General features: G+C 34.0%; 1 protein-coding gene across 1 annotated transcript in view; it reads left to right on the forward strand.

Annotated features, from left to right (window-relative positions):
- Positions 1-24,699, forward strand: part of TTN (titin) — a 322,989-nt gene that overhangs the window by 18,543 nt on the left and 279,747 nt on the right. The window contains 15 exon segments of the mRNA XM_051986127.1: positions 2,505-2,841; positions 3,371-3,523; positions 5,610-5,744; positions 6,501-6,632; positions 7,639-7,776; positions 8,409-8,546; positions 9,042-9,179; positions 13,213-13,506; positions 13,610-13,735; positions 17,201-17,479; positions 18,162-18,227; positions 19,056-19,314; positions 19,631-19,697; positions 20,109-20,324; positions 21,219-21,361. Of these exon segments, the coding sequence (XP_051842087.1) occupies positions 2,505-2,841; positions 3,371-3,523; positions 5,610-5,744; positions 6,501-6,632; positions 7,639-7,776; positions 8,409-8,546; positions 9,042-9,179; positions 13,213-13,506; positions 13,610-13,735; positions 17,201-17,479; positions 18,162-18,227; positions 19,056-19,314; positions 19,631-19,697; positions 20,109-20,324; positions 21,219-21,361 (2,621 nt within the window).

Here is a 24,699-nt window from a genome sequence, read left to right on the forward strand (position 1 = left end):
CTTATCTCACAATGAGCATGATGTCATATGGTTGTTTTGGAAACTCAAGCTCAAATCCATGTTGACTTTCGCATAAAATTCTAGTTGGATCTCATCCCAATTCCAAGCTTTCCCATCATCAAATTATAATTTTAATACAACACAATTTCTTGGCTGTCAGAGAACAATGGTATTGAGGTACTTTGATCCCCAGGATCACCTGGACTGGTCTTGGGAGTGCATAAGTGAAAATTCATCTTATTTTTCAAGAATTTTCTATTCAAAATTGAGTCAGAAAATATGCCAACTTAGAGGAAGAAAAGTGGTCACCCAGGAATTGAAAGGTCTGTTTGGTTTCATTATGTTTTTGTTTGTGGAGAAAGGCAAACATATTGCGTTGACTAAGACCCACACCATCCAGCTGTGACCAGGGATTTTTTATTGTAGCAACAAAAATGAGCACTTCTCTCTAATGAATTAAATTACATTGATTTTCACAGTTATTGGCTCAACTGAAGCTTCTTGCTAATCATTTGTATGGGGATCAGGGGTAGGATTTGATTGGGGAACTTTACTGTGGTGTTTCAGTTTTTAATGTTTTTTCTGAGTCAGTTCACTTTGACCCAATACAATAAGAGCACTGAATCAAAAGTCACATCATTGAAATGCTCATCTTCAATGAGGCAATAAATATAGGGATCTTAGAGGTCATCTGGTTTCACCTCTTCATTTTACAAATAAGTAAATTGAGGCTTAAAGAGATAACTTGCCCAAGGTAGCACAGAAATTAAGAGGAGATTCATGAGTTGAACCCAGATCCTTCTATTCCAAATCTCGTGTTTGTTTCACTATACCAAATTGGCCTAACATGGTCCTCCTTGCCCTTTGCTGCTGTTGTGGGTTTTGCCCTGTTTTGTTTAAATATGCAACCATTTATAAAGGAGAGATTTGTTTCCTCAGTAAGTCCTCTCTTAAGTTTAACTACAACTTCATTTATTTTTTAAAAAATTGATTTTCCACAGAAGAGCCCTTTTCAAGACAAAGCCATTAAATATCTCCCCCACTAAAGTGAAGTAAATGTTGCAACTTATTGTTAATTTCCATTTTAATTTAGTAGCATATAGCAACTGTACCTGGAACACTAATTGGAATAAAATAGCTGTTATATTTATGAGCAGTTTAAGTTAAATACTCTATACAGGGATTGGTAACTGCCAGGGTACATTTATAAACATTTATCTCCATGGAGATTTTGGCAAAGAGCTATGATAACAAGGCAACACTGCCACCTGGAGCATCAATTATAGTAAAGTCTCACTCAGATTGTAATTCAATAAATTATAAAAAATAATTTACTATCTAGAAGATGGATAGGATTAAGTTAGCCCGCAAACTACAGTCCCACATTGACAAGAAACACCAATGCTATTGCAATATCTTGCCAAAGAATCCTGCAATTCATCCTTTTAGTTAGATTGTACTTCTGGGCCTCAGGAACTCTAGTTTACATTCCAGTTCATTATATAGGAAGACAACTTAATTAAAACCATAGTTTATGACAATACTAAAGATGTAGCCAAGAAATATGGAAGCCTTAGGTTCTGAACTAACCCTTTTTCATAGTAATTTAGAAGACTATTTTTAAAAGGCTAGAATACAGTAATGTTATATAGGAGAGTAAAGTAAATTCAGCTAAAACTAAGAACTGACAGGAGAGAACGATAAATGAGCAATAAGAGTACTTGAAGGGCATCAATAGTTATCCTAAGGATGAATTAAGAGACCAAAGAAGCAGAGATGGGGACGGGGCGGGGAAGAGAGAGAGAGAGGGAGAGAGAGGAAGGGAGAGAAAGAGAGAAGGAAGGAGGAAGGGAAAGAGAGGGAGACACACACACACATACACACACACACACACACACACACACACACACACGCTTCACATAAAAGCCAGGAAGAAGTGGGTTCCACACCTGCCTCAGGATACCCATAGACAAATGATCTCCCAGGGCTATAGGCAACTCTCTAAGATTATAAATTACAAGAAATGCATTCACCTGCATTGACAGAATGGATCTCCTCATCTTGGAATTCCCTAAATCAATAAATCATAGATTCAGTTCCTTAATACATACAATATATACAAATATGTACAGACATATTACATTATTTTTATATTTGACTTACATGTATAAGTGTGGATTTTGACTGAATTTTGAGGGAAGTATCCTTAACTATCTTGATAGGATGGGGGAGAAAGAAAGGATGCTAAAAGGTTCTAACATGTAAGACAAATTCTTCCATTGTGTTTGATATAGTTCTCTTTTTAGGCTTCGTCATAGGGAAAAATGATTTACTAAGACATGAATCAAAATACTTTGAATCACTTTCTTTTGGTCTATAGAATAGTTCAAATGAGTTAATAAGACATTATTTCAGATTTCCTTCCAGAAATCAAACCTTGTGATTTGCATTGAAATTTTAATGACTTGATATGTATTAATGCCATCTATCTTTTTATTCACCAGATCTGTGTCTCCTGCTGGAAGGATTTCCACATCACCTATCAGGCCTGTGAAGTCCCCATTACTGATCCGGAAGACACCCACTGCCATGGCTACTGGTCCTGAGGTGCCTCCCCCTTGGAAACAAGAGGGATATGTAGCAACCTCTGAATCACAAATGAAGGAAACTACAGTAACAAGTTCAACACAGATTAGAACTGAAGAAAGATGGGAAGGAAAATATGGTATCCAAGAGCAAGTGACCATCAGTGGAGCTGCTGGGGCTGAAGTCAGTGCTACTTCTACCACTTCTAGAAGTGCAGCCTTTGCTGCTGGAGTTGTAGCCAGTGGTGCGAAGGAGGTAAGGAAAAAGTCTAAGTGAGAAGTTGTATGGGTTAGTGATTAGTCTTTGATCACTCTCAACATCCGTATCTGATTCCATTGCAAACATTTAGGCCAAGGAAGTTGGAAGTCATCAATCATTTAAAGATGCATTTGTCTATGAAAAGGGATGAGAATAATAAAATGTTTAATGTGTGTTAAATTTAAAAGAAGCATTTTTGGGGGGTAGGAAGGGGAAAACTGTGAGTGTAAATTCTTGTACATGATTGATATTTAGTTGAAATGTTTTGATTTTCCAAGTCAGCAAGTAGTAGTATCTGAGTACTTGGATGCTGTCTTTATACACACATACATACACACACACACACACACACACACACACACACACACATATATATACATATACATGTGTGTATATGTATATATATACATACACACATATATATCTGCATATATATAGATAGATCTTTATATTGACCATTTCTTTCTATTATAGCCCAATCTTTATCATCCAAGCAAATAATATCTCTTTGGTGTCCCTCCTTTAGGTAAGACAAGAAACTGATAAGAGTGCAGCTGTTGCGACCGTTGTTGCTGCAGTTGATATGGCAAGAGTGAGAGAACCAGTAACAAGTGCTGTAGAACAGACTGCAAAAAGGACAACTACGACTGCAGTGCACGTACAACCTGTTCAAGAGCAGGTACGTTGGGCACAGCTATGTTATTGCCCTTCTTCATACAACAGCATCCTTTTCCTTACATTAGAAAAATTATGATGATTTTGTCCTTCCGAGACTATACTAAAACCATAGTATTCTAACAAGAAAGCCCCTCAATAAATCCTTGTTGAATTGATGAATGAGTATAGACTAATTTTGCTTTTAAAAATTTTTATCTCTTTTTTTATAACCTTCATTTCCTAATATATCGCTTCTCTCCTTTCCCACCAAAGAGCCAGGCCCTTATTAAAAAGGGCACAAAAGAAAAAGGAAAAAAATTATTGAAATTAACCAGCATATCAATCAATTCCAACATTATTTTCAGTGTTTCTCTTGCATAGTCCTCCACATCTGAAAATAAGGGAGGGTGGTACATGCCCATATTTCTCCTTGAGACCCATTATAAGGGGAGTCCTGACTCCCCTTTAAATAACTTTTAAACAACTATAAGATTCAGACAGGGCCATAATATGAGAGTTTGGATGATGATGAGATAGAGGCAGGTAGGAAGTGTGCTGGCCAAGAATTCAGCTAAAAAGAAAAATTCTGACAGACCCAAGATCAGGAAAATAAGAGGCCAACAAGAAAAACATGAAAGCTGGGGAGATTTAGTGTCTTTATTACCAAAGGGGAGAAAGATATCCTCTTGTTCATGGAAATTAAGGCAAGAAGGAAGGGATAGGCAGATCCTAGGAAGTCAAGTCCAGGATGTCAGCCAATGAAGAAACAGCCAGTAGATAGCATAGTTCTAAGTAGACAGAACAGTGCAAGTCACAGGATTGCTAAACTATTATTCTCAGGCAAAAGCTCTTTTCATGTAACCCATTTATACTGCTGCTTGATGTATGGAGGTAACCTTGAGTGCATAGATGTTGATAATAGTTTGAAAGAAGTCTGACTTCCTGTAAGTCTGCAGTTGAATCCTGTCTCTGACTGAAACAAGATAGAACCTCTAACTGAGATATGTACAGATATGATAGTATTAGTCCATGAGAATGAATTCTCTCTCAAAGCATATGTTGATATGGAGACTGTCTGTTTGGGATTATTTTAAGTAAATGGAGACAATAGCCATGAGGCATGGGTGTTATCTAGTCCAGGAAACTCAACCCAATGGCCTGCCATTATGAGAATTTTCCTGGCTTGTTTTTATATTAGTAAGCAGATTTGTAGTTTGTGCCATAGTTACCATTCTCTGTCCATTTTCATACTCTCTAATAGCATTTACAAGACTGTTACTAGGGAAGGAACTATAGCATGTGGACACAAAACTAATGTCATGCCCATTAACTTGCTCCAGTCCAGCTGAAGAGTAGAACCTTGGCCCCATATCTGGAAGTATTCCAGACCCTTATTAAATGAAATATATCTCAGAAACTGAGAATTGGAAAGGACCTTGGAGGCCATATAGTGCAACATATATCTGAACAAGAATTTCCATTGGAGTGATTGTCCTACCTTTGCATGAGGACCTCTAACCTAGGGGAAACCATCACTTCCAGAATGAGCTTTTAGGAGGGTCTAATTGTTAAGGAGGTTTTTTCCTGACCTCAAGGTTAAACTTGTCTATTTGCCTATCTTCTCATTGTGCATAAGTTTCTAGAAAGTCATTTAATTCATTCTCTCAAGGAGAATCATCATGGAATTTTAAAAACTTGAAGCTATTAGGGATGATGTGATCTTAGCCCTTCATTTATTTGACACTGTAGGAAGCTAACCTACTACTTTAGACAATTTTCCACTCCAAGTTAACAGCAGAGCCAGGGCAGGAATCTGAATATTTTTTTGTTGAAGTATCTCTATCCTCCAAATAGATATCAAATGAAACTTGCTTAGTATGCCAAAATTGACCCCACAAACCCAGAATCATTTCCTTCCCATTTACTATTTTATTTTACATTTACTGTTGTACTTCAAAACCTCTCTAATTTTTCCTTTTTCTCCATCTTTCATCTTTTTCTAGCATCTTGTGATATTGGGAGGGGAGGGGTTATATAATATATGATAGGGATTTTTTTTAGATGAAGGTAAATTAAAGAATCCCTTTCCTTTTCTTTATGAAAATTAGACAAGAAAGGAAGCAAAAACTGCTACAACCAAGGTAGTAGTTACTGCTGATAAAGCCAAGGAACAGGAATTAAAATTGAAAACCAGAGAAGAAATTACTACCAAGCAAGAACAAATACACATAACCCAAGAAAAGGTAACTATCATAATTTTAGATGTGAAATACATTGCTAATACTTATTGTACATCAGTGTCATATTTGGTTGCCAAATTGAAAAAAAAATTCCAATTAGATCAAGGGCAGGTATTATCATCGGCCTTTTTTTTTTTTTAACATTCCCAGTACTTAGCCATTCATCTGGCACATAGTGATTATGGAAGTTGTTCAGTTGTCTCTGATTCTCTATGGCTCATTTGGAGTTTTTCTTGACAAAGATACTGGAATTGTTGGACATTTCCTTCTCCATCTCATTTTATAGATGAGGAATTGAGGCAAACAGGGTAAAGTGGCTGGCCCAGAATCACATAGCCAGTAAGTGTCTTAAGACCAGATTTGAACTCATGAAAATAAGTCTTCCTGACTGCAGGCCTGCCACTATATAATAAATGGTTCCAGCTCACTGGGAAAATTTAGTGTGAATTTGAATAATATAACCACTGTAGGGGATTTTGCTTTACAATGATAACTTGTGAAAAAAAAACTTTTTAAAAAATTTAATTATTTTTATTTTCAAAGCACTCAGTGATTTGATAGTATTCTCTTTATCCACGCATAGGACAGTAAGAGTATAAATGTCAGAATTCTATTAACCAATAACTATGTGTTATTTGATTCAACATAGAGACCTAATAAAGAATTTGGTCTTATTTTACTTATTGCTATTTAATAAAAATTATATCATTTTTATTTAAGCAAAAAAGAAAATAATATCTTTTAATCATTTAAAAACAGATAAGAAAAGAAACCGAAAAAGCCTTTGTACCGAAGGTAGTAATTACTGCTGCTAAAGCTAAAGAACAAGAAACTAAAACTGCTGAAGGAATAATGACAAGACAACAGCAAGTACAAGTAACTCAAGAAACGGTAAGTTTGGTTCCCCAAAAAATTAGAAGTAGCAAATAAACACCACATCTTGTCGACAATAGAATACATTCAAATACAACATAAATGCTAGTATCATCATCATCATCATTTTTGCTATACCCGCCAAGGTGATTGTGACCACCAAATGAGTAAAATCTATGTAAAATGCTTCATAAATGCTCAAATTTCATATAAATACTAGTTGCTACAAAAATTGGATTGACAACTATTTAGGAAACAATGACTTTCAGTTCTAAAAACTCTTTGACTCCATGAACTAAGGATTTGTTTCACTGGCATTAAATACTGAAAACAATCTTCATTTTCCCCTTATCTCTTTTCATTTCAAATGCTAAATTCAAGGTTTAATTTTAAGGGAAAAAAAGGCGGGTTTTTATCCTCTATTTCCTGGTTGTGCACATTGTGACCCATAGATTGTCTATTCCCAGGAGGGTTCTGTATTTCTCTTAATACCAGACCTTAAATCAGCTTTAAAAAGTTTCCAAAAGTTAAAACTCTGTGTATGGGAGCCTAACTAGATTTTTTTTCCCACTTCTTATCTAAGTCATTAGAAGATTTTGTTTTCAGCAAAAGTTCTAGTTGTCACCCACCATAAAAAGCTATGGTTGCCATTTTACTACTGATAACTAGCAATGTGAAGCTTCCATTATGACTGTGACCACAAATCAGGAGCTAAATCTGGATGGTATCTAAAAAGCCAAGGGCTGAAACACTAGCACAAGCTACTCTATAGGGTTGTTAGTTAACAATGCTACATAAACATGATTTTATAAGAGTCCTAAAAATCAATGGCATCCATATTAAGCTGAAGCTTTCTCACTAGTTATTACAAGTTGATCCAATCTAATTTGGGCTTTGGAAAAGGGAAAGCAAGGGGAATGTCCCTCTGTCCATTGCCCATTCTTTTTCTTTGCTTATTCTATATTGACATCATATTTTATTTGGGGCACATGAACTTCAACTTTGATTTCACTCATATAATCAGATGAGAAAGGAGGCTGAGAGCACTGCAGTAGCTATGGTGGTAGCTGCTTCTGACAAATTCGAAGAACAAGAAACAGAGCTGAGAACTAGAGAAGACCTTGTTACAATACAAGAACAAATGCACATAACTCATGGAGAGGTGAATACTACTACACCCACAAATATGAAATTCATGATGGCATGATTCTATGTGCAAACTTTTATATGTTCATCACCTGTCTTCTTCATTACTTTCCTTCCTTGAATCAGAAATTTTCTGTCACATTTTCCTCCTTACTCGTGTTCACAGCCATTTTTCATTTCTAAACATCAAGATTTCATTATGAGTGATTACTAACACTTTATCACAAGTTGAGTTTTTAAATTCTTCCTATTGAAGTAGATGACATACAAGACTATAAGAAATAAAAGGCCAGAAATATTTCTTATTGTCATTTTGTTGGAATAATTCCATAGAATAAAGCCAGTCTATATGAAATCATGAGGGTTGCATTTTAAAATCTTGTAAGACAAGATTTTACTTGAAACATAGCAGACTTCATTAGATTCATAAATTTTCAATAGATTTGTCACTGCATGTAATGTAGATGATCCAAGCAATCTTGTTGCAGTGAGGTCCTATTGAAATGCTAGCACCGATATGTCCTTGAATAGGAAGAAATTTTATCATCTTTTCCATAACCTTTCACTCTTTTTTCTTGTTACTTTTGTCAGAGACCACATAGCATTTAACTCTTCCTATCCTCCCTCTTTTTTTACTTTACTATTTAGATGAAAAAAGAAACTAGGAAAACAGTGGTACCTAAAGTAATTGTTGCCACTCCTAAAGTCAAAGAACAAGAAACAATATCAAGAACTAGAGAAGAAATCACTACTAAGCAAGAACAATTGCATATAACTCAAGAAAAGGTGAATACAGACCTGAATGTGAAATTAACTCTTACAACTTACTTTTCTAGCAAACACATTATTCATTCAAGAATGTAAGAATTAATCTGTATTTTCCTTTCTAAAACCAAAGCTAAAATGGCTTAAAATTTTCAATAACTACCATTATTTTCCCTGCATATTTGATTTTCATTCATAATTAACCTTACCATTTTTTCTTTCATCAATATCTTTGGCCATTTGCATGAAGGCTAAAATTTTTAATTTAATTTAAAATCTGTTTACAAATGGATGAATAGATATCACAGTACAAAATTTTTATTCACTTATAGCTAATATTCCCAAGTACTATGATTCTCAATAATTTCGATAATTTTCTACTTTTATAAGTGGAAATTAGTCATTTCTTTCTTAGTGAACCTATACCCTTGCATCTTGCATTATCACATCTGTAGTTATGCCATGTTTGTTTGGAGCCATGTGATGCTCAAATTTTTATTTTGCTATAATAACCAGATGAGGAAGGAAGCTGAGAAACTTGCTCATTCTACAATAGCAGTTGCAGCTGCTAAAGCCAAAGTTCAAGAAACTACACTGAGAAGTAGAGAAGGAATGGCCATCAGACATGAACAATATCATGTTACTCATGAAAAGGTGATGATAACTGTCATAGGTGTGAAATCTCTTGTTCTTAACATTTCACTGCAGATCATTATGGAAAGGAACTATTAACACCCTTCTTTTTGACACATTTAAATTTTTTTTGGAAACTACTGAATCATGTTATTTGTTGTTAATATTACTACATATTACTTTTCCCTCCTAATTTATCATTTATATCCACTTTCCATGATTAACATGTTTTCCAGGGGCAGAAATTGTCTCTTTGCATGCAGCCTGATTCCAAGAAAATCTTTCCAAATAAAACACGCTGATATAAATTGATGAATTAGTGGGGATATCCACTTTTTGTAAAATGGATTTGTGTTTTGTATGTGTATGTGTGTGTGTACACCATGAATCCCAGATGTTGCCTCATATTAAGAATAATAAGTCAATTTAATTTTTTTCTCTTCACATTTCTACATTTGTGTTTAATCCAAATACAAATATCTTTTCCTTATAATCCTGTGAACCATTCATCTTCATCTTTATCTTTACTGTAACAATCAGATGAGAAAAGAAGCTGAGAAAACCACAGCGCCTACTGTAGTAGTTGCTACCACTAAATCCAAACAGGATGCAATGTCGAGAACTAGAGAAGGAATTTCTACCCAACAAGAGCAAGTACACATAACCCATGAAAAGGTGACTATAGCTGTTTGCACATGTGAGACCTTCCTCCATTAATCTATTCCCTTTGGACCATCTTTCACTCTAAACCACAATAAATTTCTCTTAACATTCCATTTCCTCCCTTCATAATAATCTATTCTTTTAAAACTTAGCAGTGAAGTTTGAAATTAACTTCTTTATTTCTATTAGTATTTTCCTCATATGTTTTCTGTTTTCTTTCATTAACATGCACTTTACTCTGTCTTATGACTTTTTCAAAAATGATATTTCTGAGAGAAACTGGTTTTTAAAAGGTTATCATTCCATGGATATAACATTCTGTGACAAACGTTATGCATGACAATCATTCTGATGGGAAATTCCATATGGGTAACTGTTTGTAAAAATTAATTTCCATAAAACCTTTAAAAGAGTCGTGTAAAAATAACTCTCATTTTTGTCACAAAATTAGCTAAAGATGGAAGCTGAGAGGACTTCTTTACCAAAAGTAGTAATCACCACCGTCAAAAGCACAGGGTCAAATGCAATAACAAGGACTAGAGAAGAATTTACTGCTCAAGAACAAATCCATCTTTTTCAAGATGAGGTGAAAACCAGTGCTATGGTGGTGCAAAGCATTGTTTCATCACACTTCATCAACCATTAGACCAATCCATCCAATCTTGTCTGTGTCTGATTAATATAGCTGATTGTTTAGTTGCCCCACACAATTCTAGACATAATTAAACCCAGTGAAGTCACCAACTGGCTGACTCTTGGTATTTCTAGTGGTAAAAAGTCCATTTAAATGTTGCTTTTCTTTTGTGTCCACTAAATGAATCCACATCATTTTCTATGTGTGAATTGGTGTTTGCTTTGAATAATTTTCCCACTTGAAAACCTGCTTTTAATTTAAATTTTTTCTTCAGCTTGTCTGGGTTAAAAAAATTGACTTTGAACTTATTAACATATTTTTATCATTTGGGGTATTGAGATACTGGATGTTAAATTTTAAAATCTACAAGAAAAATGTAAACATCTGTCACCAGAAGATATTCTCATGTAATTTTCATTTGACACTTGATAGACACATTTATGTACTAAAAAAAAAAATTAGAATTTTTTTCCAGTGTGATTAAGGTTAAGCATTCATGAGGATCTTGATTACCAAATAACATTCTCCCATGAGCAACAATCTTTTTTTTTTCCTATTTAGGAAGATAATGTGTTCAAGTTCTTCTTCTGACACATAATAGCCACGCCCAAGACTAGTCATTTAGTCTGTCAATGCCCCAGAACAAATTTCTAAAAGTGAGAAATTATAGAAAGACTGCTGATCTAAGCTCTCTTTGTAAATATTATTTTATTCTTTGCATTTGTATATTCAGTGATTAGAATAGTGCCAGTTGCATAGCAGACACTTAATAAATAATTATTGTTAAATGATCGATTTATCAATTGATGAAGGCATTTCCATACTGAAAGTTCTTCATATCAATGAAATATCAGTTTAAGCCTTTTCCCTCCAAAATTACTATCATATTACTTGCTCTACCTCTCTCACTGGGTTGTTGTTAAGATGAAATGAAAAAGAAAATGAAATATTTTGAATACTGTAAAGTGCTATGCAAATATAAGAGTAATCATTAAGATTAAAAAAAAAAAAAAACATGCTTCATGTATCAATCAAATCTATAGCCTAAAAAGCAGCAAATGATGGAACCAAGTCAGACATTTTTCTTTTAAAATGCAAATTTGGGGGCAGCTAGGTGGTGCAGATGATAGAGCACCAGCCCTGAAGTCAGGAGGACCTGAGTTCAAATTTGACTTCAGACATTTAACACTTTCTAGTTATGTGACCCTGGGAAGTAACTTAACCCAATTGCCTCAGTAAAAAAAAATAATAATAATAAATAAATAAAATAAAATAAAATTTGAATTGAGGGAACTATTTGTAATTCTCTGAGGCAAGTAGATCCTCATATTCATTCAAATTTTAAATTGTTGGGAGTACTATTTTTAAATAAATGAAGATACTCCATTTGGAAAGTTAGTAACCCATACTATCTAAACAAAACTAGCTTGTTGGACCCCTCTATATTACTTATTACATTGTATTGGATAAGGATAATAATATCCCTGCAGCTAGTATACACTTGTGTCTAGTATTGTCAAATGTCAATATCTGGCATTGTCAAACTTTTTTTTTTTTAAATCAAAATGTGGTATGTGGACCAGTTTTGATTAAATGCTCTTATCCTTTTGGATCTCTTTGGCAGTCTGATGAAACCAATGGACCCTTTCTCACAATACAGTTTTTTAATATATAAAAGGAAAATAATAGGATTACCAAGGAAACTGATTCTGTTAAAAATGTAGATATAAAAATATTTATTTAAAAATAAATAAAATAAAATATTTATAAAAATAAATTCAAAGACCACAGATTTAAAATCTCCTAGTTTATAAGATTTTTTTAATATAAGCTATTTCTCCATTCATAGCTCTTTTCAGAAATGAGAAAATAATAACATATCCCATTTTCTACCTATGCTATTGAATAATAGAGCTCTGAATTCGCATAATAGTGAAAAGGAAGTGACCATCAGTAGGAAAGAAGGTTTTTTTTCTCTCAATATGAAAACATTTTCCTTTTCATTGCCATATTTTCATTGGTGAAGAATACCGAATACCAATTTTCACTGGTATTCGTTAATAGAGATATTCTAACATCTGAAGAGTTTTTCCTTGTGGGGAATCACAAATGTATTCATGCATTCAATGAGCATTCATGAACCATCATGTTATCTAATATTTGCATGCAAAACACATATCTCTGTGTTGATTCTGGCTCCTCTGAACACAAAGCTAACACTGTTTGTGAGAGTATATTTTTTATGAATATGGTGACTCTGTTCACACAAGACCAAATGATCAATGTAGGATAATAATCATAATACCAATAATGCAAATAAATATCACAAAAAAACTGAAAGCCAGAGTTAGTATTCTGTGGGGATTAGGAGGTAGAAAGGGAAATAGTATGTGTATGTATTGTCCAATTTATTGAATAGTCTTTAATCTTTCCCACATTGTCTAGATACATGCTTTTTTCTCATGCTTATGCTTCCAATTTTATGTATTTCATTGTTTCATGTGATTAAAGCATTTGCACATTGAGTATATCTAAATATATATGCATAATTAGGGAAATAAGTGAGAAAAACATTACTATGTTTGTACATTTTATGTAATGTAAGTGAATTGTCTGTCTCTTAATGTCATCTGTAAAACAGGAAGATGTGTTTGTATATGTTTCTATTTCTTTTGGCCGGTAAACCTGGAAGAAAATATTTATCCAATATCTGAACATAATCATTACCAAACCTAAACTTTAGATTATTATCTCCAGGTGGGAACCGGAAAAAAGGCCGAAGCTGTGGCCACAGTTGTCGCTGCAGTCGATCAAGCCCGTGTGAGAGAGCCCCGAGAGCCAGGGCATTTCGAAGAATCATATGGGCAACAGACAACTTTGGAGTATGGCTATAAAGAGCAGATCTCCACTACCAGAGTAACTGAGCATCCCCAGCGTCCAGCTTCAGAACCTCATGTTGTCCCTAAAGCAGTCAAACCCGCAGTAGTACCAATGCCTTCAGAAACACACATCTCAGCAACAGATCAAATGGGAATGCACATATCATCACAGGTCAGGCTCCCTGGAACCTCTCGTTTTCTTTGTCTTTCTTTGCCAACATAAATGTCTTTTGTCCTTTTTGTAAATATCATCACTGAGTTTTATTTTCCTGCAGATCAAGAAAACGTCAGACCTGACGACTGAAAGATTAGTCCATGTGGAACATACACGTCCCCGTACAGCAAGTCCTCACTTTACAGTTTCAAAAATTTCTGTTCCAAAAACGGAACATGGACATGAGGTAAAAAATGGAAAAAAATGTAATCAACAGGTTTTTAGTCCATAGGAGGCAAAAAACTAAATTATTTGATGAATACAGGTTATGATATATATCCAGAAACATCCAATATTAATCCATTGATAAGCCAGCAATAAGTATGTGATATATGCAAAGTACTATGTCTTTAAAATTCTCCAGAAAAAAACTGACAGTATAATTGCCAGTAAACTACATAAATGTATTATTGGTCTTTAGCAAAACGTTGGGATATGGAAATATGAAAGATCTTTAGGTACTGCCTGAAAAATAAAGTAGAGTGGAGCCTTCATGGACTACTTGAGAAGAGATATTTTGTGAACTAAAGGATGGTCCTTTATCATTAGTCCCATTTATACTAAGATACTAGATGCATTCTTAAGTAGGAAGCTCAGCTGATACCAATGAGCAGAAGATCTCTGACTTTTTAAAGTGAGAAATATACATAAGCAATTATTAGATATACTGAATCTTTACATGTTTTTTGTGACTAGAAGTAGTTTACATTTATACAGTGTGTTTATTAATACTTTAATTAAACAGAATACATAGATAATTGACTATTTCTGTTAAGGAATTGGATTATAGTCCCCTTTCCAAAATACTTCACTTTAGATTGAAATAGATAAAAGATTAAAGGTGTTAATAAAACGGATTTAATTAATTCATTTGATAAGATGTAAATCTATACTTTTATCACTCTTTATTGAACCTTTTAATACTCCTATCATATTATGTGTCCTCATTGAGGAATGCATTTCCTTATACACACACAGTACATATACAGAGATAAGCTTTGTAACTCAGTATAAAAAGTGTTAGGTCTGGAGTCAGGAAGACATCTTTCTGAGTTCAAATCTGACCTCAAACATTTAGTTGCTGTGTGACTGAGGGGAAGTCATTTAACCATGTTTGCCTTAATCACTGGGAAGGAAATGGTGAACCACCCCAATATTTTTGCCAAGAAAACCCCATGAACAGAATTAGAATGAGCATGTGTGTTTCTCCTCTGAAAGAATATAAACCTTTTGAGATCATGTAGTATTTCATTTTTGTTTCTACCTTCCCAGCATCTAACACATTGCTTATTATATAGCAGATACTTAATGTTTATTAACTGAGTCCTCTGCAATGATTAAATCACACGTCTGAACCACCCTGAAATATCCATATATACTCAAAATAAACTATTTTCATTTAAAATTTGGAGTGCATTCAAGGCCTCTTTAAAGAGGAGTGTAACATATGCATGTGATATATTAGGTAAGAACAAAGAGCTTGGAATCAGGAAATTCTAGGTTCAAATCATCCCCTCTAATGCCAGCAAGTGTGGGACTTTTAGCAAGTCACTTGATCTCTATGTAGTTTAAGCAGCACTCTTAGACATGTTTCAAAGTCCTAAACTTTACTGGTAAAGGTATTTTCTGTACCCAGAATTTTCCACATTGATGAAATCATATATGCTTCCAGAATGACCAGACATTCAAATTTTAAAATAAATCTCTTGATTCCATTCGAATCATTTATCATTTTATCCTATTTCATTTACTAGCTTTATGGTTCTGGGCATGTCACCTAATCTGTGTCAGCCTTAGGTTCTTCAGATTACCTACCTACTTCATAGAGTAAGGAAATAACATGTGTAAAACAGTTTGCAATTTTTAACACATTATATTAAATGTTAGCTATTTATTTTACTTTTTATTTTTCCTCCTCTTGTAAAAAATGACTTGTAATTAGAACTTAGCTATTTGGCATTTTCAAAGTGATGGGGACAAACAGTAATATTTGAAAAACTCTTCAAACCCCATTATTCTAAATCATTTCATTTCTGCATCTTCAAGGTCCTCTGAAGTAGAGCATTAACAATAGCCCAAATAGCATAGGCCAAAAGACTAATTTTTCCCCAAATCAGCCAAATATCCAAATGATTGACATTTAAAGCTCTAAAGGACCCACATTCTTTCTTTGGGTCATGATTTGATTAATTGGAGATTTGCACTGTTTCTAGGAGGGCTGTATCTATGAACCTAAAAACATGAAAGAAATAATGTTATTTTTCAAAAAAAAATTCATAGACATAGTATTTCAATCTATTGTGTTTTACAAGAATAGTTAAACATATATCATTTCTTTTTGGTATGACATCTAACTCACTGGTAGAACCAGTAAATCAGCATGTCAGTAATAATAATCCGAACAATAGAGTGGTTATAAAAATATTTTTCCTAAATACCTCCATTTTTATCTTCTCATAACTTAGATTTATATTTGCCATCAGAATGTGTTCTTCCTAAGGCCCTTCTTTGAAATATATTTACAGGTTTAATAACTTCCTAATTCTGAATTTCATATTGTGGCATGTTAAAATGTGAAATTCATCAAGATGATTAAGTGATAATTTGCAAATAAGACTTAGCTGATAAAGAGTCCATTTAAAATAAAAGCCATAAAATAATGATTTTCTCAATTCAACAAGAAAGATATTTCAGAAAATAATATTTCAGAGTCTAGGATAGTTGATACTGACCTTTATAAAAGGGAGGTATAGTAGAATGGATGCTAGGGTGAGATATTTCTAGGTTCAAGTGTCAGCCTCATTATTTATTAGCAGTTCACTGATTCTCAGTTTCCTTATCATTAATATGGAGGTTATAATACTAGCAAAATTTTACCTGCTCCTATGTTGCAGAATTATTTGAACTATTAAATGTGGTACTGTAGCCACAAACATTTTTTGTCAGTTGTCCCATGCCTTATAAATGTAAAGCACTATTATTCCTGACTTGTCTACAGATATAGTACTTATGATTAGAAAACCTCTATACATTTTGGTTAACAAAAAAAGAAAGCCAGACCATATAAATATCCTGTCACTAAGACTATTAAGAACCACCTCGTAGATAAAGTTATTGGAGTGGCAATTAGGCTAATAGTTTCAAATTCAATATGACCTTGGGAAAACATTTAATCTCAAGCACACCAATTCTTTATGACATATGACATAGAGCAAGGGCCTGCAAACAATGGTCCAAGGGCCAAATTTGTTTTCTATTTTGTATTTGTGAGCTAAGAATATTTAGTTAATTTTCATTAATATCCAATTAATATCTAATCAATTTAATAATCAAATTTAATGTTTGTGAGCTAGGAGTGTTTATCTTTTAATTAATGTTAAATTATTTAATATTTAATTAATTTTTGATACAAAGAAATTTTGTTTTAAATTGTAAAAAGAACAGCTCACAGCTGTCCAAAAAGCAGGCAGCAGACCTATCCAAGTCTGCCCCTTTTCTAAGACATAGACTAGTTGTCTTCATAATTCAATTGAGGAACTTCCCCATGTTGATAAAATTGTAAATCATTCTTTATCTAGGGTTACTAGGGAAAAAAATAACAATTCTTATCTGTGGCTGACAGTAAAGTGACTTCTCTTTGGTTCACCTTCAGGTATCAATAGCAGGCAGTGCTATTGCTACTCTACAAAAAGAATTGTCAACCACTTCTGTTCAGAAGATTACAAAGCCAGTGAAGGCTCCCATTGTCAAGCCAGTTGATACTAGAGTAAGGATGGAGCCCACTCCCTCACCACAATTTCCTTTTGCTGACACACCTGAGACATATAAAAGTCATGCTGGAATAGAAGTGAAGAAGGAGGTGGGGATGAGTATCACTGGTGGGACCATTCGTGAAGAGCATTATGAAGTACTTAAAGGACGAGAAACAAAGGTCAGTGGTTCAGTGTCACCAAGTTTTACCTCTTTGTGAGTTCTTTATGCATCAAGATGGTGTTCTATGGTGAAAATGATAATTCTTAAAATCAGAAGACTGGGATTGAAGCTTGGTTCAACCAATGGAATCAGTAGCTTGTATAATTCCAGGCAAACCAATTAATCCCTCTGATCTGTAGCTTTCTGATCTGTAAAATAGAGATTTTGTTACTGGAAATAGTCACAAATTATAATAAAGGAAACGCTTTATCAGTGTTATAATGCTAAATACATATGGTACATCATTGCCATATTTTAAATTATATGATATTGTGGTAGAGGGACATTTTGGAAATAAGCAAGTTCTAGATTCATTTTTTTCCTTAACTATATGAACATAGGGAATTCCCACTTCTCAATAACCCCCAAAATTCTAAGATTGTTATTACAATCAAGTTAACTTTATTTCAGTGGTGAACTTTCTGATACTCTGTAACTCACAGATTGGGATAAAAATAAATAATTTTTCCCTGTGGAAGATCTCACTCACTATATCTCACTCACCAAGGCCTCCCCCTTAGTAATTACAATTTTTTTTCTTGAATGAAGGTTTGTGAGATATATTCCCTGTCCCAGAAAATAGAGGAATTAGTATCTACTATTATTCCACGTGTTTTATAACATCTCTTTTAATATTTTAGGTTACAGAGACAGCTAGAATACCTGCACCAACAGAAGTTCCTGTAACTCCACCGACATTAGTCTCTGTAAGTAAAAATTGAAACTTTTAGGAGACTCTAAAACTTTGTCGCCTTTAGGTACAGTACACATATCTTTGTTTCCAAGGCTTTACAAGCTTTGAAAATGAAAATAATTTAAATCTTTGTATTTTGTAGCCTCATGTCCTAGTGTGATTTCCAGCAAATAATAAGTTTTAATAAATGCTTAGTGATTGATTGATTAAATGCCTTAATGAAGTCAATATGTTCACATGCTAAGAAGAGCTTCTAAATAATTCCAGTATCAATATCAGGAATTCTAAGTGACAAATGATTACAGCAATATATGTCTTTAATGAAAATCCTTGTTCAATTCCATTAAATACCTGGTTCAATTCATAGTTCCACTACTACTTAGAGGCAGCTGAGAAAGTAGAGAAACACTGGAATCAAAGGTCTAGGGTTAAATCCTGCCTTTGAAACTTAGCTGTATGTGTGACTTTGGAAAAGTCATTTAACCTAATTTGGTCTTTTTTTTTCACTTATGAGATCTAGACAAGGTGGTATCAGAGGTCCCTTATAGGTGTAGATTTTATCATCTCTGAATAAAATATGTATCGGGCATCATTCTACCCATTAGGGTGGGAATTTAGATAACCTCTTATTCATGAGCACTGCTTTAAGCTAGATTTTTTGCAGTCTCAAAATGTATCTGAATGCTGATATTTCCGGAGTCCTGATCCAATGGACTGTAGTTCCTCATGGACCTAGAGCTGCCAGATTCCCACCTTCATTTTCATGATTTGTAGAAATAGTCAATGGATGATAATGGCAATGATGATTGATAATGATGATGTTTTATGGTTTGCTCTCTAGGGCTTAAAGAATGTGACAGTCATAGAAGGTGAATCTGTCACTTTGGAATGCCATATCTCTGGCCACCCATCCCCTACTGTGATGTGGTACAGAGAAGATTACCAGATCGAAAGCTCCATTGATTTCCAGATTACTTTCCAGTCTGGAATTGCTCGATTGATGATTCGGGAAGCCTTTGCAGAAGATAGTGGGAGGTTTACTTGTACTGCTGTCAATGAGGCTGGAACTGTCAGTACTTCATGCTATTTAGCTGTACAGGGCAAGTATTCTTATTAAAATAAATAAACCAACAACCTCTCAAGGACATCCTTTTTACCCACTTAATACACTTTCTTAATACACTTTCTTCCTCTTATCAGTCTCTCTTTTCCCATAGAAGACTTCTTTCTCTTTTCTCCTGGTTAATGCAAAGACAGATGTATTTCCTACTGTGACCTTGATATGACTTTTAGAATTGGGGGACCTTTCAAGGCTGGAGGGTGATCTAAAACACTGGACCAGAAAAATACAGATGACATAAGTGAATTTGACGAATTTTTTTCACCTTCAATATTGAATTTCTGTCTGTCTTACAGTTTCAGAAGAATTTGAAAGCAGAGAAACAACTGCTGCAACTGAGAAATTAACCACAGAAGCAAAACGGTAAAAAATATTTTTTATTAATAAAATTAAAACAGATTTTGTATTGCTCTGAGGAGCAAGAGAAATCTACCAGGGGGTTCTTGGAATATTTCAGAAGCAAGTATATGATTTTATTCAAATTCATCATTTTATTTTCTTATGCACATATACATGATAAAATCTAGAATTTATTTACTTTTATATTGAGTGGCAGGTATAGGAAGGATTAGTGAAAGTGCTGAGCATGGTACATTATAAAATTTATTTCATTTCATGTTTAACAAGGGGGTATAAGATTTACTGAACGTCAAAGGGTACTGAGGACAAAAAAGATTGGAAACCTATAGGCAATAGCTCATGCATGAATCTGACCTCACTTCCTTTTTCCGGATAGTAACTAAGACACTAACCTGATGGGACCTGTCTTTCCAGCTTTGTGGAGTCAAAAGATGTGGTAATGGTGGAAACTAGCATCCCAGAGGAACAAGCTGGCCCTGGAGAACCCGCAGCTCCTTTCTTTATTAGAAAACCAACAATACAGAAATTAGTTGAAGGTGGGAGCATTGTTTTTGAGTGCGTGATTGGCGGCAACCCAAAACCCCATGTGTACTGGAAAAAAGGAGGTGTTCCTCTCACCACTGGATACAGGTACTTAGATGTCTAAATTATTGTTCTTGAGGTTGTTTTTATGATATGTAAATGATACATGCAGGAAAAAAAATAGAATTTACTTATCCACTAGCACCCTGGGAATAGCTCTTGCTCATTCTGTTTTCTCTCCAGGTGACCTGTCATGTTTTATTTGTCCTGAAGTGTTTTTATACTTTTGCACAAAGCTGTGCAGGAAATTTTTTTTTAAAAAAAGATCTCAAAAGAGATACAAGATTTTCTCCCATCTTTGGCTTAAATCCACATACAAAACTTTATGAAATGAAGAAAAATGTACTGTGCTTAGAATATGATATCATCAATTGGTAGCCTAGCTATGGAAACCTCATAATACTACATTGTTGATTATTTTTTGTTCCATTTTTAGGAAAGACATATAAAAGAATGTTCTTTTAAAATGAAAATTTCATCTCATTTGTTTTTTTTTTTAGTAATAGCTATTTGTTTTTCCTCCCTATTCAACTATGTTTAATTATAATCCACAATTATAAAGCTTATCTTTATTTTACACCTCTGCTATAGACACTTTATTCTCTTTTTTTTCAGTTTATGTGACATCTTTTTAGGAATAAGTATAATGCATTTAAGGTAGCTAGGTTATTCAGTGGATAAAGCACTGGACCTGGAGTCAGGAAGACCTGACTTCAAATATGGCCTTAGACACTTAATAGTTTTGTGACCCCAGGCAATTCTCTGTCTGCCTCAGTTTCCTCATTTACAAAATGAGCTAGAGAAAAAAAATGGCAAAGCTCTCCAGTGTCTTTGCCAAGAAAACTCCAGATGGGGTCATGAAGAAATGACTAAGCAACAAAACAAATGCCCTTTCTTAAAGAATTATAATTATTTATTTTCTTTCAAAATTCATTATTAAAGGTACAAAGTAAGTTACAACAAGCAAACTGGTGAATGCAAGCTGGTGATTTCCATGACTTTTGCTGATGATGCTGGTGAATACACTATTGTTATTCGTAATAAGCATGGGGAAACCTCTGCATCAGCCTCCTTACTAGAAGAAGGTAAATGTTCTTTTTTGTTGTTTCTGGGGCATGTATGTAAGGCATACAAAGTAACATGTAGGTAAATTTAAGTTGTGCTCACTTGTTGAAAGAATATTGGTTTGGAAATCAGGGAATCTGGTTGCTAAGCCATGTTCTATTACTTATTAATAACATCAACAAATCTTCCTTAAAAGTCCCTACTGTGCAGAAAACTCCTAAAATTTAGAGGTAGCATTTATAGGTTAAAGAAGAAATAATCTCCACCCTCATGGAATTTACAGTCTAGTAGTAGGATAAAAAAACACAAGTATATTTTAGTTAGCACATAGACTTGACTCCTGCTACTGCCCGATAGGAAATTGTGACAACCAAAAAAGTTAGAGATGCCATAATTTCCCTCAATGAATGTATCCATCCAGAATATTGGCATATTAGTTAATGAGTACTAGAATTGCTTCTTGATAATTATAACTATTTAAAAATAAAATGGATAGCTCAAGTTAATTCTCTATCACAGCATTTTTCCAAGGAGGGGGATTGCATTGGTCCTATGATCAGACTTGAGCATTTCTAAGGTCCCTTCCAATCTTTAGATTCTATAGTGTTTAATTAAAATATAATTATGGAGTACATAAATATGGAAACAACCTGAGGGATAACTTCTATCTTTAGTCTAAGCACCCCTAATTAAGGAAACACTTTCAAATGTCCTAGGAAAGAAATGGCAAAGTGAGCAAAAGATTCTTGGATTCCATAGAGGGATTATTCAACTGTTTGATCCTCAATCCAAGTTTGGTAGGGTTATATCTAAAGCCAGAATCAGGATGCTGGAAAGAAATAATGTGTAAATATAAAAAGCTGTTGGTCAGAAAGATTTAGTTCTTTAAGAATAAAGTAGCCAGAGTGATGGGAAAACAGGAAATTTTGATCAGATAGGGATAACAGTGAGGAAAATGGAAAGTGCACTATAAAGAACGACATGGAAAGGAAAAAGTTAAGTAATAAAAATAGTAAAGAACAAAAAGGACTAGGATATTGAGAAATAAATGAGGTAATTTATGTGACAACCCTTGAAACTCTACAGGAAGAAAAAATGTATTATTACTACTAGCACCATCCCTCTATAAGCTGAGGATATTAAAAGGATATTGGATAATAACATTCCTCTTCTGCAAAATTGCAAATAGTAATACTTCTTCAGGCTTAGAGCTCTCATTAGTAAGAAAGGATTTGATTTATTTCTATGATATCCAAATTATTGGCTAGATGAGGTTAATGGCTAGGGTACTGGAATACTGTTGTCTATCCTGATTATCCATATATCAATTATAACTGTGCTAATAGGTGAATTCTCAAAACTCTGCAAACACACATCTTGTAAATATGTGTAAAATATGAAGAAAGCTTAGGAAACCTGTTTTTACCGCCTACTTGTATATTTCACAGATAAAGACTCTAAAAGAAAGTTTTATTAAATAAAAAAATGTGACAAATTCTTAAAGAATGTTAAAGTAGACAACTTGCTCTTTCCCCCTTATCATCAGTGAAAAATATATCAAGGGTCATCTTAACACTATTTTACCTTATTTTATAAAGAGACTTGTTTTAGAAGAGTTTGGTGTAAATGTATGTTCACATATCAATTTGTATTTTAATTCCCAGTTGATCTTTTTCTAAAGCAAACCCTTTTTTTTGTTATTCCAAATATTCATCTAAGTCATTTTTAACTTCACTTTCTCTCATCCTTAAATTCATCAATTATCAATTCTCCTTTCTCATCTCGGGTATCCAACCTTTTCTCCATGACCACTACCTTAGTGTGAGCATATTCAAGTACTAAAAGAAGACAGAATCTTTTTTTTTTTTAATAAAGTTTTTTTTTATTTTTTGAAACATATGCATGGATAATTCTTCAACATTAACATTGGCAAAACTTTGTATTCCACTTCCCCCCCCTTCCTATACCCCTTTGCTAGATGGTAAGTAATCCAATATATGTTAAACATAGTAGAAATATACATTAAATCCAATATATGCATATTTATATAATTATCTAAAAAATCAAATCAAACCAAAAAAAAAAATGAGAAAGAAAACAAAATGCAAGCAAACAACAACAAAAAGTGTGAACCATACTCAGTTTCCACAGTCCTCTCTCTGGGTGTAAATGGCTGTCACCATCATAAAACCATTGGACTGGTCTGAATCTTCTCATTGTTAAAGAGAACTACGTCCATCAGAACTGATTATCGTATAATCTTGCTGTTGCCATGTATAAGGTTCTCTTAATTCTGCTCACTTCATTTAGCATCAGTTCATGTAAGTCTCTCTAGGCCTCTCTGAAATCATCCTGCTGGTCGTTTCTTTCTGTCTTTTTTTCATAGCTTTTTATTTACAAGATATATGCATGGATAATTTTTCAGCATTTACAATTGCAAAACCTTTTGTTCCAACCTTTCCCCTCCTTCTCCCCACCCCTTCCCCCAGATGGCATGTTGACTAATACATGTTAAATATGTTAAAGTATAAGTTAAATACAATATATGTATACATATCCAAACAGTTGTTTGCTGTACAAACAGAATCAGACTTTGAAATAGTGTACAATTAGCCTATGAAGGAAATCAAAAATGCAAGTGGACATAAATAGAGAGATTGGAAATTCTATGTAGTGGTTCATAGTCATCTCCCCAGAATGAAGAAAGGATCTTAAGGTCAGATCTGATACTTATGATTGAGGAACCTAAAAACCCATGAAAACTTAAATGGCTTATTCAAAGTCATGGCAGTAGCTACCAGAGGCAGGATTGAACTCAAGTTTTCTCCCTTATATCATGATACTAAGTCAGGGTCTCATTATCTCTTTCCTAGAACATTGCAATAATCTCCTAATTGGTATCCTTGCTTACAGTTCTCCCCATTTCAGACTATTTTCCAAGCTATTTTCCACACAGCTGACAAATTGATCTTTCTGAGTCATAGATCCGACCATGCTACTGCTAGGATCAAGGAGCTCCAGTGTGGTTCTCTATAACCTCTGGGCTAAAATACAAATTTTTCTCTTTGGCATATAAAACGCAACACAATTTGTCTCCAGTCTATTTTTCCAGACACTTCATGTTTTTCTCTCCATGGACTTCATGTTCCTGTCAAATTGTCTTTCTTGCTCTTTCCCACAACTGATATTCCATGTATAGCAAGGGGGCTTTGGATAGGATAATGCTCCTGAAGTCATCCCTTAGATACTTAGTAGTTGTGTAATTCTGGGAAAGTCACCTAGCTTCTGGCTATCTTAGTTGTCTTAATTTTTTAATGGGAATAATAATAGCACTTATTTCCCATGATTGGAGATAATA

The sequence above is a fragment of the Antechinus flavipes genome, chromosome 3 (genome assembly GCF_016432865.1).
Source record: "Antechinus flavipes isolate AdamAnt ecotype Samford, QLD, Australia chromosome 3, AdamAnt_v2, whole genome shotgun sequence".
Lineage (NCBI taxonomy): Eukaryota > Metazoa > Chordata > Mammalia > Dasyuromorphia > Dasyuridae > Antechinus > Antechinus flavipes.